The sequence below is a fragment of the Oryzias latipes genome, chromosome 14, assembly GCF_053564925.1.
Source record: "Oryzias latipes strain Hd-rR chromosome 14, Olatipes_Hd-rR_3.1".
Lineage (NCBI taxonomy): Eukaryota > Metazoa > Chordata > Actinopteri > Beloniformes > Adrianichthyidae > Oryzias > Oryzias latipes.
The window spans coordinates 19,858,520-19,874,973 of record NC_136250.1 but is presented as its reverse complement, the minus strand read 5'-3'; the positions used below and the strand labels follow the sequence as shown (position 1 = coordinate 19,874,973).

The 16,454-nt window shown below is 37.5% G+C and overlaps 1 protein-coding gene across 1 annotated transcript in view; it reads right to left on the bottom strand.

Moving 5' to 3' along the window:
* kcnip1b (Kv channel interacting protein 1 b) overlaps positions 1-2,799 on the bottom strand; it is a 30,070-nt gene extending 27,271 nt beyond the window's left edge. The window contains exons 1-2 of the mRNA XM_020709008.3: positions 2,655-2,799; positions 2,046-2,289 (exon numbers count right to left, since the gene is read on the bottom strand). Coding sequence (XP_020564667.1) covers positions 2,046-2,133 — 88 coding nt within the window. The 5' untranslated portion in view covers positions 2,134-2,289; positions 2,655-2,799. The remainder of the gene's footprint in view (positions 1-2,045; positions 2,290-2,654) is intronic.
* Between the last annotated feature and the right edge of the window lie 13,655 nt (positions 2,800-16,454).

The following is a 16,454-nucleotide window of genomic DNA, read 5'->3' as shown; positions in this document are numbered from 1 at the left end:
CTTAATTTGACTTCCTCTTTTTATAACTATCACTTACTTTAGCAAAAAGTTGTAAAATTGAAGTTTACTTTGTCAAGTATACTTGAGGATAAGTATACCAAGTACACTATAGACTATGTACATTGTAAGAAGTATATTCACTCAATACTTCATCAGACTAAATTGAAAAATTTAAAGTCTTCAAGTATAATACCTCACTTTTTGTATAAAATAAGTAAAGCCTACTTGTAGGACACCTAAATATACTACTTTTTAATAAGGGATGCTTGATAAATATAAACTATATAAGCTTAAAGCTATACAGTTGAAACTAGAGACTCAGATACTCCACCACTATTTCCAGACCATCGTCTCACAGGCTGCAAGGCAGGAGGCGGGCATTACCAGTTAATCACCTTGTTCCACTGGGAAGGAGTGAATCAATTTACGTTGCTTAATAACTGTAGAGGCAGGTTAATCAAAAGTCATCAAATCAAATGATCATCTTCTGTTGCTATACAGTCCAGTCTTTATGGTCAGAAGCAAACAGAAGCTAGAAAAAAAAGCTTCATTGTGAGGGTTATTTTAAGGTTTCTATCAATACTTTACAATTCTTTGAGGTTGCATCTTATTTAGAAAGAAAAATATCATTTTGCAAACCACAAATTCACTACTTTATTGATCCCTTTCCTTTCCAGAAATCATGGACTTTTCGTATTTTTTAAAACCTCAAATCTTCGAACTGTATCTGTTTGTCATTAATCCTAGAAAATCAACTAAACAAATGCTGAAGACCTTAATTCGAGAAAAGTATTGAAAGCTATAAATCTAACTGTGGTTACACAAATTCTGTATATCTGTTCACTTTGCTGAAAAGGTTTTGAAGCCACAAAATACGTAGGCTACAGCAGTTGATCCCAACCTTCAGGACTCAAACCGGTCCGGTCCGTGGGACAGTTAGTACCAGTCCGCAGAGCAAAAAAACACAACCTACATTTTTTCTGTAATATTTATAATCTGATTCTGAAGGAAGTTTGATTTTGGAAAACTACTGGATTCTCCACCACATTCTTGAGGCATTTCAAATGCCTCAGCCACATCTTGAAAATACATCCGCTACTTTCTTAAAGCAGCTGCTCCGATCACTAAATGGAAACCGTCAAGCTAGCAAAGTTGACCAACAACAAACATATTTAGAAAGTCTCTTTTCACAAGAAAGAGCCAATTGGGAAAAAAGAGTCTTTGACTTCATAGAAAAAAAAGCTGCATTTAACAGATGGTTAAGCAGTTTAACAGAAGTAAAGTAGGAATTTTTACGCCAAATATGGATTTTTTGAGACAGTTGTTACCACACACCTTCAGAATACTATGTATATAATGTTATAATGTTGCGAGGATGCTGCTAATAAAGATGCACAAACAGTGGATTCATGTTTATATCATATTAAGAAAATAACAATTTCAGTGACTTTATTTTTATTTATTTATTTATTTATTGTTGGATTTACCAGTCGCACCTTAAAAGTTGGAAATTGGCAACTGAATTTTTTAGCTTCCACTTTGACAGTTATGTGTTAAGGGAAAATCTATTTATTAATCTATCTATTCTATCACTTTTTAATTGTTCCTACACAAAATCTAGTGAACTGAAAAAAATATACCAACTGCAAAAATTATTACAGAGGATGAAGGTAAACTTTAAATGTACAGGGAAATTGGAGACAAAAAAATATATATATACATATATAATCGGACCATAGCCTCATACAGGGCAGTCCATCAAAATTTTCCTTTAAAAAAATATTTGTAAGGTCCATAGCCTGAAAAAGGTTGGGAAACACTGGGCAAATGGGACACTTCCCAAAGAAATTTTACAACCATGTTAACAAAATGAAGTGGGAAGTGGAATCGACACTGTTTGGACAGGTAAACTTTCTTTTTTTCAGCACTAGATACTTTTTAAATATCAAGGGTAAATTCCCTTTGGCACAGGAGAGACTAAGAGTTGACTTCTTAGAGTATCAAATCTAAAAAAATGAAACTGATTACAACTGAGGCAGGCTTACCTTTTGTGAGGGTTCCAAAAACCAGTCTCTGCAGGGACTGGATTAATTTAAGCATGCCCTGCCTGCAGCGCCTGGTGCAGCCAGCCATGTCTGTGTGGAAGCAGGAAAGAAGGGGCGGCTTTCTTCCCAAATTATCGTAAAAGTTAAAGAAAGTACAGCAGAGGCAGATGTTGGGTGTAATCCTCCTTGCAAAGTAGAATCTTCCTCAATGTCTTTTAAAATGGTCCATTATGTATTGGGTGGGCTTTGTGGAGAAAAGAACAAAAAATAATGCATTTATGGCAGAATACAGATTTAGTAACAAAAGTTAGAAATGATCAGGCTTTGTTTATTCTCTAAATAATCTTACATTTAGTTATATTTGATACCCTGGTGTAATTTTAAACCAGTAGGAAACAGATATACATATATCAAAACAATTAGTTTAGATGTCAAATTATATTTAAAAAATCTAACAATTCAACTTTTAAAGTAAAAAAGTGAAGTACCACAAGTTAAAATAAGCACAGTATCAATTATTAATTGAAGTCCATAAGTAGAATGTAGCGAGCCACTTCCCTAGGGAAGTTCTCTTTGGTTAAAAGACAGCAAGAAACATTTTTTCCTCACCTGTTTAGCCTCTTTGTGTTCTTTTTTAATCTTGCAGTATTGTGTGCCTTTGGTGGGTATACAAGGATTTCCTCTGGACTGCGGTGGCAGCCCTGCAGCTGTGGACTGTGACGGAGCTCTGCCCTGGTGCTCTCAGCAGATCTGTGCTGCATAGAGCACTCGCAGCCACCCTTGTTCCCGCCCTCCCTCCTCCAAGCTCCCTCCTCTTGTTTTACGTGCCTTCTTCCTCACTTTCAGTCTGGCTGATGCTATTCAACCTACCATACCCAAATGCAGCTGCATGATCCAGCAGCACTTCTGAGATGGGAAGGAGGTCACAGGGAACACGGGAGCCTTGATGCTTCTCAAGCATTTGCTTGACCTCCCATCCATCCGCTCCTTTCAACAACCATTACTGTGGCTGAAATGGTTTAGTAGTCATCATGGTGTTTTTAAAATATGTTTTCCTTCACAGCTTCACTCTGTCTTATTGCTGTGGCCAACGCTGCAACAAATATAGCAAACTGGGAGGAGGAGTTTGGGCAACTCTCTCTTTCTTTATCAAGATTAAACCTGTTCTTTGATATAATCATTTGTTCTAACTGATGTGTTTAAACAGGAAACTGTTTTATTTACCGTACACGTTGGTTCCTGTGTCTTCATGGATTCTGTAATTTCTTATCTTCTTTGAGATGCTCACTCAGATTTCAGCAAGTTTGGAAGATACAGTATCGGGAGGGAACAGAAGCTTTTTTAAAGTGGTGGGAAGAGTAAAGCTTCGTTCACACCATCCTCGGCAAACGGTCTCTTCCAATGAAAAATCTATGTAAACGCAGGTAAATTCATGTTTCTGACTTCCGCGTTCAAAACTCTCGCGTTCATGTGTGGCTACGCAAGTTTCTACAACCTTTTTTGGGCTCTATTTATAAAATGTGCTGTCATTAATCACAGATTAAACTTTGACCAATCAGGGAATCGAATTTGGTAGTAACGTATCATTGGCGTCCTTTTTAATTCATGGATGTGCCAACAAATTTTGGCGGCTAAAATTGATCATCCATTTTCTTAACCCACTTCATCCCTCTCTGCGTCACGAGTCTGCCAGGGCCTACTCTGGCTACTGTTTGACGAAGACGAGGTACACCCTGGTCACCAATCTGTCGCAGGGCCACACAATTACACACCCATACACACACAGTCGCACCTAATTTATAGTAATCGATCAACCTATTCATCATGTTTTTTTAACATTGGGAGGAAGCCAGAGTGCCTGGAGAAAACCCATGCATAGACTGGGAGAACAATGAAACTTTACACCAAAAGGTCCTAGCTGGGATTTAAACGAGAGCCTTCTTGCTGTGAGGAGAAATGAATATTTGCGGTTTGTGCCTGGCCAGAATTCTATGACTTCAAGTCTTTCATATATCAGAATAGAGCTGTGAAAGAAAAAGCCTAGCGTAAGATTCACGGGATTTGCACCGCCTCAGCATTTTGCACCAAGCCTTTTTCAACTGTAGGTGGAGGACATGCACTAGTAAACAGAATCATACTGCTCATTCAGTATGAACTCTGTGGGCTAAATCCACATTCAAAAATGTGCATCAAATGTCCACAGTGGTATTTGTAGCTTAACACTTTTGACAAAGGAAAGGGGTCATAAGGAAGACTGGTGCATTGATGCTTCTCAATCATTCATTTAACCTCCCATCCTTCTGGTCCTTGGAACAACCGAACTATGGCTGAAATCGACACATGGTTTGGCAGCCGTCATAACTTTTTCAAAACAAGATCAAAAAGTTTTTGCCCTATGTGATAAGTGATAGAAAGTCACGCAAATCAATCATTCACCAGCAATAGCAAAGAATCACACACGGTTCCTGCCTTTTTGTCAAAGGCACAGTGAAACCGGTTATGTAAGCTTAAAATTTGCTTTTGGATGAAGAGCTTTTTGCTTCTCACTTCAGTGAACTCTGGAAACCCTCTTGGAGAAAATGATTCAGTGCTAACACTGTCCATTTCTTCCCTTCGTTCTTGTCTATATTTAATGTTCAAAAATTCTATTTATCCTCTCAGCTACAGCTATATTTGATCAGGTCTCAGTTTGTTAAGGGCTCTGCTTGATATGTCACATAGTCAAAAAACAACAACTGTTTGGAGTTGCTTCTGTGATTTGAGATTGCAGAACAGCTGAGCAAATCTCCAGGTATGCTGCTATTTATTAAAGTAACAACACCATTCAGCTTACAAACGGAATATTTTCGTGGTTCATTTAAAAAAATGATGTCATCTTAATTTACTGCAGGAGAACTGCAATCTTGAATGTTTCTCACATAAGTGTGCACAAACCCACCCACACTAACACAAAAAGTTGGCTCCAGGAGAACTTCTGAAAACGTTATGTTCTGTTACAGTTCCACCCACTGCTGTTAAACCAAGAACTCTTATTTTTACTAAAGGACACAAAAACATGGCTCTCTAAAAAATAATAATCAAATGTGACTTAGCTCAAGGAGAAAATTGAAATCACTGAGGCAAAGACAACCTCTGCTAAATAAAAGCCAGACAGTTGTATATGTTTTTCCATTACCATCCAGAAAATGTACTTTGTTTTATTTTACACTCGATCTGCAAATATATAGTCCCTTTGTCGCTGAAAATGACCACGTTTCTTTTAGAATTGTAAGTCTTTGAACAGCTGGTCTTATTCTGGTAAAAGATGTATTTCGCACAATCAGAGTCATCCATTGAAAGTCAGTAAAATATACACTCCTGTGCTGTCCTGTGCCGACATGCATGAGGATGACATGCCTTTTTTTTGGGCACTGCAGAGTCCAAATATGTGTGTCAGGTCAATGTGTAACCCTAAATTGTTGAGTGTGGTTGTGTGGCCCTGCAACACCCATCCATGGTATACACTGCCTTCGCCCAACAGCAGAAGCGTTATGAACCCAAAAATAATTTAAAAGGGTTTAAAAGTCATATAATCTCAATGTCTTGTCATTTCAAGTCAAGTTAAAGTTCTGTTTAACCCTATAAAACTGTTGGTTTGTAGAAATAGCCAGTTTCCAGCTGCTCTTGGAGGAAATAAACCTGAGTTTTTGTTAAATCATTTTACATTTTCTAGTGGTCTTATTTTTTCTTGCCCTGTTTCCTGATCTTAAAATGAAGAGCTGCATGGAATACATGGTATTTCTTTGAAATTGAAAAATATGAAGCATTTGTAAGATTCAGGCGGGGTACTGACAGGTTGCCAGTCTGTCACAGGGCACACATTCACTGCCACACACACTCACACATGCATATCTAGGGACAATTTAGGGTAACCAATCAACCAGTGAACCATGTTTTTGGCTGTGGGAGGAATCCGGAGTGACCGTAGAAAACCCACTCATGCATGAGGAGAACATGCAAACTCCACATAAAAAGGTCCCAGCAAGGATTAGGGCCTTCTCGCTGTGAGCCGTCAGCGCTAACCACTGGACCACTGTGCAGCCATGTCAGAAGTTCAGTCATTTCAAACAAAACCCATATTTACCATCCTTCTGCCAAATCCTTGGATCATCTCATTTTCATCCTCTAGGAAAGTAAAGAAGTGATCTTTATTTTTGCAAACCTTGATTAAACACAGATGATCATGTGAGTAAATTTACAAGCACTAAGTAAGGCAGCATAGCAAACACTTTTATTTGCAGTCAGAGCAACATTGATACTGATTTTCAACAAGCAGCACGTGTTTTCGCATCAGTTCTATATTCATGTTTCATTTATGCTACAATGTCTTGGATCTGAGGCGCCACACACAATCCGGTATGCTGCATCAGGTCAGAATAAATTAAGGTGGGCTCCCATTACCTGCAACATCGACAGCATCTACTGTACATGCTCAAGTGCATTTCGCTGAAACTACAGTAGCTGTACATTTTTATGAATAAAATATTAAACAGTCTATCTCAAAAGATGAGAAAATAAAGAGCAAAGAGGACTGCTGACTGTAGCTGCTCATGGGCCTATGGGCCCTATGCTCCTCAACCTCTGCTAGAGGAAGAAAAGATGCAGAGAGAGCACATATAAAGTAAAATCACACACACTGTTCACAACCCTGGAATAGAAGCAAGTTAAATGTTGTTGTTTTTTTGAACAGGTGTGTTTCCAGTAAGCAGAATTGTGGCATGAATGATTTTTTCTTCTTCATAAGAGCCCTGCCAGTGTGCATTGATTTGTTTTGCTAGAGCTGCAGTCATAGTTAAAGCCTCAGTAACTACAGAACTAGCTTTCTTTTACAGTAAAGTACTCACAGTGTACTTAAGTGGTGTTTACATGGTACTTTTTATGGGACTAACTGGGTATTTGTTTGGTATTTTTTTGTGTCTACTCTGTACTTACATGGTACTTACTGGGTATTTGTGTGGTACTATTTGGTTCATACCTTTGTGGTACATACTAGGTATCTTTAATATACTTACTGGGTATTTAGATGTTGTAAAAAGGTGTCTTTTGTGGTACTTACCACATGTAAGAACAAGGTAAGTACAAATAAAGTACCTTGACCTTTAGGTCAGCCCTCGTATGTTTCATGGTATTTACCATGAATTTACCACAGAAACTACCCCTTAAGTACAATGAAACTGGACTGTAAAAGAAAGTCAGCCCTATTTCCACTCAACTACATGGTACTTTCAGGACTAAATGCTGGGTATGTTCACATGAATATTACTTGGTACTTTCCCCTTAAGTACAATGAAACTGGACTGTAAAAGAAAGTCAGCCCTATTTCCACTCAACTACATGGTACTTTCAGGAGTAAATGCTGGGTATGTTCACATGAATATTACTTGGTACTTTCCCCTTAAGTACAATGAAACTGGACTGTAAAAGAAAGTCAGCCCTATTTCCACTCAACTACATGGTACTTTCAGGAGTAAATGCTGGGTATGTTCACATGAATATTACTTGGTACTTTCAGTAGTAAATGCTGGGTATGTTCACTTAAATATTACTTGCTACTTTCCCCTTAAGTACAATCAAACTGGACTGTAAAAGAAAGTCAGCCCTATTTCCACTCTATTACTTGGTACTTTCAAAATGCCGGGTATGTTCACATATTACCTTCCCGTACAGTGTACATACATACTTGGTCTTCTTCTTCTTTTTTTTTTTTTTTTACTTGTTCTGTCCAACAGCTGAGGAAACAGATTAGAGCTGAAAGCTTTTTGTGTTGGACAGGTTTTACTATCACAAAAAGAGGTTATACAGCTTCGAGAAACCAGGGTGTAGATTTGTATAAACCCCTTTTTGTTGTGTTATTTTTTATTTATTTGTCACATTAAGTGTGTGTGGGTAGGGAGAGGGGGAGAATGTGAGGGGGTGGGGTGGAAGAGAGTAAAAGGAAAAGAGGTGAGAAAGTGGGGGATACAAGTACTGATTTGAATAAGTTATTATTTTAAGCTGTAACACTTATACCAGATCTGCTGGAAAGACAAATATTACATCAAAGGTGAAATTCTGACACAAAGATGAGTGGAAAACATCTGTCCATCAATACACTGTGGGTACACACTTGGTCTTCTGACCTTACCAAAGGAGACAATGCTAACTTGCTGGTAAAAGGTGAAGTAACTGCATTGTAAAAACTAATTCTGGCCTGATTACTTCTTGTAACATGTGGCAAATTAAAGAGAAACAAGAAAGCAGGGAAAACAACAATCTTTTGTTTTAAGTTCTCAACAAAACAGTAAAAAGGAGCATTCCAAAGATTTTTTTTCATATTACTTATCTTTTCTTCCAGAGTTTTGCGTTGTTCCAGGAATGATTCACACTCCTTTGCATAGCTCATGAGTTTGTCACCCACCGTAAAAACTTTGGCTGGAAAGGTGAGGATCTGGGGTCACTAGTGCAATAAGTTAGCCCATCTTGACAAATCCTCATCAAATCTAAAACTTGCACTTATTCTTAGAAAACAAATCAAAATATTTATTTTCATAACAATGACAATGAATGCAAGCCTAATCAGGCAAATTTGGGGACCTTGGAGACCCTCCCATCAGTCAACTATGGCGCTGCTGCCTTCCTGCCACCTGCCTGTGACTTGACTGCAACTGCACAACTTCTAAATGTGCCTGGGAGGCCACTGACCGATGTCAAAAAAGTTGTCCAGTTGCCATAAAAGTTTAACTTTTTCCTAAAACCTGTGCAGTTGCCGCGTGGCGTGTAAAAATGCGACTGCCACCTCCTGATTGCATGTGCCACCGTGTGCAGCCACCTGCCGAATTTGCAGAAAAACTTGCATTAAGGTTACCACGCAGTGGCATTTTGGGATATGCGACCGTGGTCTTGGAAAAGTGTAGAGCAAAGATAAACTAAACAACTTAAAACTTGGTAAAATATCTCATATGTCTGAAAACAAGGTTTAAAATCTTTGCAAGTCTGATAGTTTGATAATAATACATTTTAGAACTTAGTTTCTTGGCAGCTATCCAAAGTGACAACTGTACCAACTTTTGTTTTAGGTCGGTATCTCTGGACTTATTAGGCCAGCAAACTTAAATTAACCTAAATTAATGCACACAGTTGATCTATAGATTGTTTTGAAGAAAAAGATGTAAGACATCAGACCCAACAGTGGAGCTGGAGGCAGCCATCATAGCAACTGTCTAATCGCTGAGCGGAGTCACAGACAGATCGTCTCCATGCTATGCCGCATCACCGCAGGGATTCATGCAACAAGAGTTAGAACTAAGGCCAGACGACAAAACAGAACTTCAACTTTTTGGTCTAAACAGATATCTTTATTTCTAAGTATATTAATGTTTAAGCTGTTCGTTATAATACTAAACACAAAATAAATGCTTGAAATATAAAACTGCTAATTCATAATCACTTTTTCCTTCAGTTTTGAAATTAAATTACAGAAACAAATTATTTTTGGTAATGCTTTATGATAAGAGTCCTTAATAAACTCTTTATAAGACATTAACAAGCACTAGTAATGTTTTAGTAAGCTGCTTATAAGTACATTAATCAGCATTTGTAACTGTCTTACAACTGACTTACAAGTTCAAATAAGCTGTTCATAAATGCATCAAAATAATCCTTAATAAACTACTTGTAAGACCTTAACAAGCATAAGTAATGTGGTATTGTGCTTCTTATAAAGACATCTATTAGCATTTGTTAATCCTATTCACAAGCCAGTTATAAATTGCTTGTGGACGGTTACTGCCCCTTGGAAAGACCTCCTAGTCCCTTACCATCCAAATAGAGCACTTTGCTCCCAAAATGCAGGACTGCTTGTGAGCGTTTAGCCACCAAGCCCCTGTTTTATGGAATAAGCTCCCAGCTCATGTAAGAGAGGCCGACTCAGTTTCTACATTCAAAGTTAGACTGAAAACAGTCCTCTTTGGACAGGTTTATTGTCAGACTAGCTAGTATTTTGAGATTACTTAACTTAATGTTAATGTGTTTAAATTAAACTTAATAACAATAACAATTAGTTTTAGTAGGCTGCGAGAAGTTGAAGCTGGGGTAGCTATGGTGCATTGGGGTTCTGTCCTCTTTTCTCATCTACTTCTACCCTCCCTCTCTTCTCTATTCTTGATTATCATTCATTATTTAGTTCTCCATGCCTCTGTTTGGTGCAAAGCGATTCATGTACTCTCCCTCTGTCCCACTCCCTCCCTGGGGAGTGGGAGTGCTTCCAGATTCCAGTTGGCTCATCCGTGCTCCTGTACCTGACCGTGTACCTCGTCTCTGGCTCGCCTCTACTACTGCTCCTACACCTGGCTGTGGATCCTGCCTCCGGCTCGTCTCTGCGCTGTACTTGGCCGTGAACCTTGTCTCTGCTCCTGCTCCTACACCTGGCTGTGGATCCTGACTCCGGCTCAACTCGCGCCCCAGACTGTCCCCCCAACTCCATTTGGATGAAGCTCATCTGCTGGACTTTAAATATGTAGTTTTAGATAGGGATAAGTTAATTCTTCTGGTAATGGCCTGTCCGTCCTGGGGGAGGATCCCTCCTTCATGTGGTTTCTTTGTTTTTTTCCGGAATCTGTTTTTTTAAGAAGTTTTTCCTTACCGCGAAGGGGGGGGTCTAAGGGCAGGGATGTCCAGTTTAGTTTAGTCAGTTTCTCAGTTCAATTTAGTATTTTCCTATTGAATTCTATGTATTCATGATCCTTTTGATTTTATGATTTACTTTTTCAAATACCGATACGAAGCCCATCTGTTGTAGACTGTTGTTGTGAATTTGGGCTATACGTAAAAAAATTGAACTGAATTGAATTGAATTATGTCATTTTAGTAGGATTCACTTTTAGGTATGCAATAATAACACAATTTCAAATATCAAATACACATATGTATAAAAAAAAACAAGAATAGAAATAGAAAATAAGCCAGGGGGCTAAACTCTACGAGAAAATATTGAATCTATAACATACAAACAAGGTTTTTATTGCTTTTTGCTTCTCAGAATTACGAATACTATTACTATACTGATTTAACTCAGAAAAGAATACAATGAAACAGGGTTTTCGAACCAGAGAATTTACATTTATAAAAATGAAATTTGGCCAAAATAAGCAAGAGATTTAAAAGTAAACCAGAGTCCTTTTGTATATTTTTTTTATATCAGACATCTTTGATACAAGACATCTTTCCAGAATAAAACAAAACAAGAATCAATTTTAGCATTAATGAAATCACCGCCGAAGTGTTTCGGCGGAAGAAGGACAATACCAGAAGAGATGGATGACTGTTTCAGTGGAATTGCAGCAAAAACTACAGAGTACTGTGTATATATTTATTGGCATTAAAAACCTATGCCAATTGTTTTTAATGTAACACTACTTCCAGGTTTGGCACAGCCTCTTAATACTCTGTTAACCACTTTGATGCATTATTCTACAATCTTTGGGTTTGACACTACTTGAAATAAAAGAAAGACAGTAATAACCAAATAACTGAGAAGGAACAGGGATGACTAATTTTAGGATTTCTGCTAATTTACAAAAAATGATAGAGAGAAGTCTCAGACATGCACTTTAGTTCCGTGCTGTCAGTACAAAACCATCTGCTTTTGGGTGCAAAAGTAAGAACAGCTGACTCCCCACTGCAACCCCGCTCTACCTCACGCAATCGGATGTTAAGGTTTCCAGACCTCATCACTGAGTATGCTCCAACAGAGCTGTTTCTGTCTTTGCAAACAGGATTTTAGCAGTCATCTGTACACATATATACAAGAAGTGACAGGATCTGTAGGGAGCCATGGAGATGGGAGCCCTAGGAGAATGGGCAAATAACTAAACCCACACACATAAAAACACACAGGCCCTCACACATTCAATGTGCACTTACAACAACCTGTTTTTTTCTGTTAAGATGCACAAGACACATCAAGTTTATATGTGCAAAAAGGAAAATTGGAGAAAAACAAGACAAGCTTAAGCGTGGGTTGTGAATAATACATATATCTTAAAAACCCACTCCGACAAAAAATCTTATTTTTTGTGTTTTTAAAATGTGGCATATTTCCCATGATTGAGGACATTTATAGAGAAAGTAAGCTTAAAATTGCGTTTATGAGTATTTTTTTTTCAAATTGTAATGAATCAAGTGCAGATGAAAAGATTTAATTAGAAAAAACCTGTAGCAGTGACGCAGAAGATATTACGGCGAGCCTTAAGCTCCCTGCTCTGCTCCATTCTGATGCATCCACAAATAAATCCATTGACGTCTTTTTTTACTCGTCTAAACTAACATCAGTCTCAAAACTGTATGGCTGGATAGCTCCAATATTATTCGCCATTTTGTTGGAACTGTAATGTTAATTACAGTATTAATGTATGAGTGTATGAGTGTATGAGTTATTTTCGCAGCTCATTTTCCTACCTGGAAGTAAGATGACTCGATCTCTAAAAATTCAAACAACATCCAAACTTTTGCAAACATGGATGAGAATATTGTGCATATAAAATAAAAGTGTTTTAGCCGGTCACTGCTAGCTCCACTGAGAAAGTGGGTGTTTGTGTTAGCCTGGGTGCAGTGCAGACTCTTCCTGGAAGGGACTGTTCCTCACTTATCTACATCACAAAGTAAGTTGGTTGGGAGGGGCTGGTGCTCAGAGTTCAGGTTTTTAGAGGAATACTCAGAAATGCATGAATGGATCAAAATACCACGCTGGGGTTGATTTTTGTGAGGAATGAACAATATGATACACTGAAGTAAGTAAGTTTTATTTACATAGCGCCTTTCACAGAACAAAAGTTAAAAATACATAAAAACATAAAAGAGGAACCAACAGGTTCTGATCCACAGACCTCAGTGCACAAATGGTCTGTGGGGAGCGATTAAATGCCAGACACGTTAAGGGGCTTGACCAATGTTTCTGTTTTCTCTGAGTTTAGCTGCAGTTTTTTTTACAGAGCCATCGTTTTATCCGCATCAAACAGTTCTTCAGAGAGTCAAGCTTGTGTGTCTCAGATGGCTTAAAAAATTTAGCTGGATATCATCAGCAAAGAAGTGGTAGGAGACACCACTGAATTCCTTGATGGTCTTTCCAAGGAAACTCATGTATAACAGAAACAGGACAGGACTCAGAACAGAGCCCGGAGGAACACCACACAGTAAGTCTGCTGACTTAGACATTAGCCATGACACTGAAACTCAGACCAGATAAGTAAGAGGAAAACCAGTGGAGAACTGACCCTGACAAACCAAAAGAAGATCTGGCATCGTATAGGGATGATGGGAAGTGAGGACAATGTATACTCCACACCAACAGTCCTGCCCATAACCCAATGGTGAAATTCTAATTATCTACTGCAGCACCGTGTTGGTTTTTTTTTAAAATTTTGGCTAAAAATGGCATAATCATAATTAAAATACCACTGTGAATGCTTTTAGAATAGATCAAAAAATAAACAAAGTGGGACTTTAACCAAAGTTTTAGGTTATTTTAGTAGAACCCATGTTTTGAAAGTAAATAAATAAATAAAAAAATAGAAAAATGTCACTCTTTAAAAAATAATTTGTTCTTGGTGCACCAAACAATTCTTTGAGGTTCAAGGGAAGTTCTAAGAGAACACACAAGTGTAGGGATGAACATAGACACATCATAAGAAGCGAAAGTATCTGCTGTGCATGAAGGTCTTCTTTCATTTTCAAGTGTCTGTTCTGACCAGTTGGCAAACCTTTGCAATATCCTCCCACTGCAGCCTGCAGAAGAAATTTCTTTAATTATCCATGGCAACTGCTGTCCAATGTAATTCTACCGGGGATGATTAAAATATGTGACTTAACAAACACAAGCTTGCACTGGCAATCTTTAAGACCCTACAATACTGGCTTACACAGCCAGGGAGAAAAGAGAAAAGGAATCTTATTTTAGATTTTGCTCCTCGCCACCCACCTTACATCCCACTCACTTGCATAATGCATGAGGACTTTAAGTGCTTTCACATTCTCTTGCCAATAAATAGATAACTTGCAACTAATAAGAGCTTGGTATTGATAATGGCAAAATAAAAAGAAATTGATTTGAACTATCCCCCAAATTTTGCTTCCCCCCCATCAAGATTATTAAAATAAGGGGGTCTCTATGGACTGGAATACCTCACACCACATCTTAATTAAAGAAATGAGAGGCTTTTAAGCTCCTATTCTCTAAGCTGTTTCTTTTTTGCCTGATGTACATTTCTGAGGCTGTGAGTTTAACGACTTGAGTGGCCTCCAAGCAATCACGAGTTGTGTTCTCATCTTTTTCAAGCAGACCCCTAAGAATGAAACAGTTCCTTAAAATCACATTTAGTGTAACATTCATACAAGAAAAAAGGTATTCAAACATATTTGTATTTCATTTAATTAAATAAAAAGAAATTACATTTGGTTTTACTGCCATCTGGTGGGAAAGTGATGCTAGTAGGGTGCTTAAAAATCTTCCAGTACTTTGATGAGCAACCGGATAAATCTGCTTTGGTAAATGTTTCTTCTCTGTCTGAAATGTCAGCACTTTTACCTTACTGTAGCAGAATTTTGGTGTTTTTTGTGTGAGCGGATAAATCTAAGGTAGTCTCATCCTCCTTTAATCCAAACTAGCAACAAAGGTTTATTTTCTGCACAATAATATACATTAAAATATTATTTCTAGGTATCACTTCATAGGGAATATACTGCTAGTGGATTTTCTGTGCATCCGTTTGCAAGAATCCCATCTTTTACCAGTGAGCTTCTACAACTACAGTAAATCTAAAAAGTGCACTTGAAACTGTTGTAAAAGTAAAAAATAATCTAATTAAATACTAATTCAAATTTTAAAAAATGATCAATGGTTTCTTTCACTAATTATTTGCTGTTTTTGGAAAATGAAAATCATAAATACAGCTTTTTTTATGGCATTAGCTAATCTTAAATGTTTGGTTTTAAATTCAGGTTCTGAATATTATGGGCCTTAGTTTGTTATCTTTGTTTCATGAGTTAAAATGACTTTGAAGTCAGAGGCAGGTTTAAACCTCATAATGCATTTGTTGACAGACAGATAAAAACCATTTGTGTTTCTGCAGCAGGTGTCATTTCACTCATTTTTATGGCACAGAGAGTGTTCAAATAAATGGAGATAATCACAGAGAGCAGAGGAAGCTGCTCTTTACATTCAGCTTTACATCAACAATATTGTATTAGCACCCTTGGTGTACAGAAGTACAGAATGACGCACACTACTCAGAATTAATGGCGAGTTCCTATCCTCAGCTGATATTACATAAGAATTGCCCCCATTATATAAGATCAGTAATAATTCACTAATATATGTATAATATATGTACTATATTAACAATTAGTCTGTTGTGGCTAAAAAGGAATGTTATGACTTGGAGACTAAGCTACATAGTCTTCACATCTTGTTCAAGTTTTTTTTTCCAAAGCTAAAAAAAATTGTCATTTTAAATAAAAATCAAATCTTAACTATCTATAACAGGATTTCTTCTTTCTGTGTGGGTTTTCAACATTTCTTTGATAAAATAGAAACGGGCCTTCCCTGCACCCAGACTGCGCCACACACACTGACTGAGCAGCAGCTGATGCATACGCTTTACTGTTTCAGTCTTTCTGTCATCATAAAATACACACTTTATCTTTAATCAATTCATGTTTCCATTTCCCACCAACTGTCTGATTATAGTGCCTATTTGTGACCCAGTCTTTTTTATCCACTAAAATTACGCATTAAAAATACACCAGGTGAGGCACGCAGTATTTGTGCCTCATGGCAGAGGGCGCTAGTGGCAGCAAATCAAGTGCAGTTAAGGTTTAGGCTATTCAGGTTACAGCTATTCTTTAATATTGTTTAGCATAATTTTTCTAAATGGAGGATTATGCAGCTAAACTCAGGAAATGGCAGTGATCTCCAGTCATCTCCATTGAGGCAGAGAGACTTTTAAAACTGAAGAAAGAAAATAAATACTTCTACAAACATGTTATCCATGTGTTTCGTCAGAAGGAATAGTTCACGGACTTCAAATGATCGTGATGATCAAATTAAGCATATCCCAAGGAAATTAATCACTGAATGCTTAGATCTTTATTTTGGAGGCTAATAGGCAAACAAAGAATTACAAATCATTTTAATGTCAATGTTCTTTTCAAAATCTTTTTAGAAAAGCTAGATAGGCTTCCATTAAATGGCAGTTTATAATTGAGATCCATAAGTCTTGGTTCGTAGCATGTAGGGTTATTACAATGGTAATTTAACGGCTATTTACACTATCTTACATCTTATATATTTCCTTTTTTTTGAAGAAAATAAAAAGATGTTTTCCTCAGTTAGAGTGC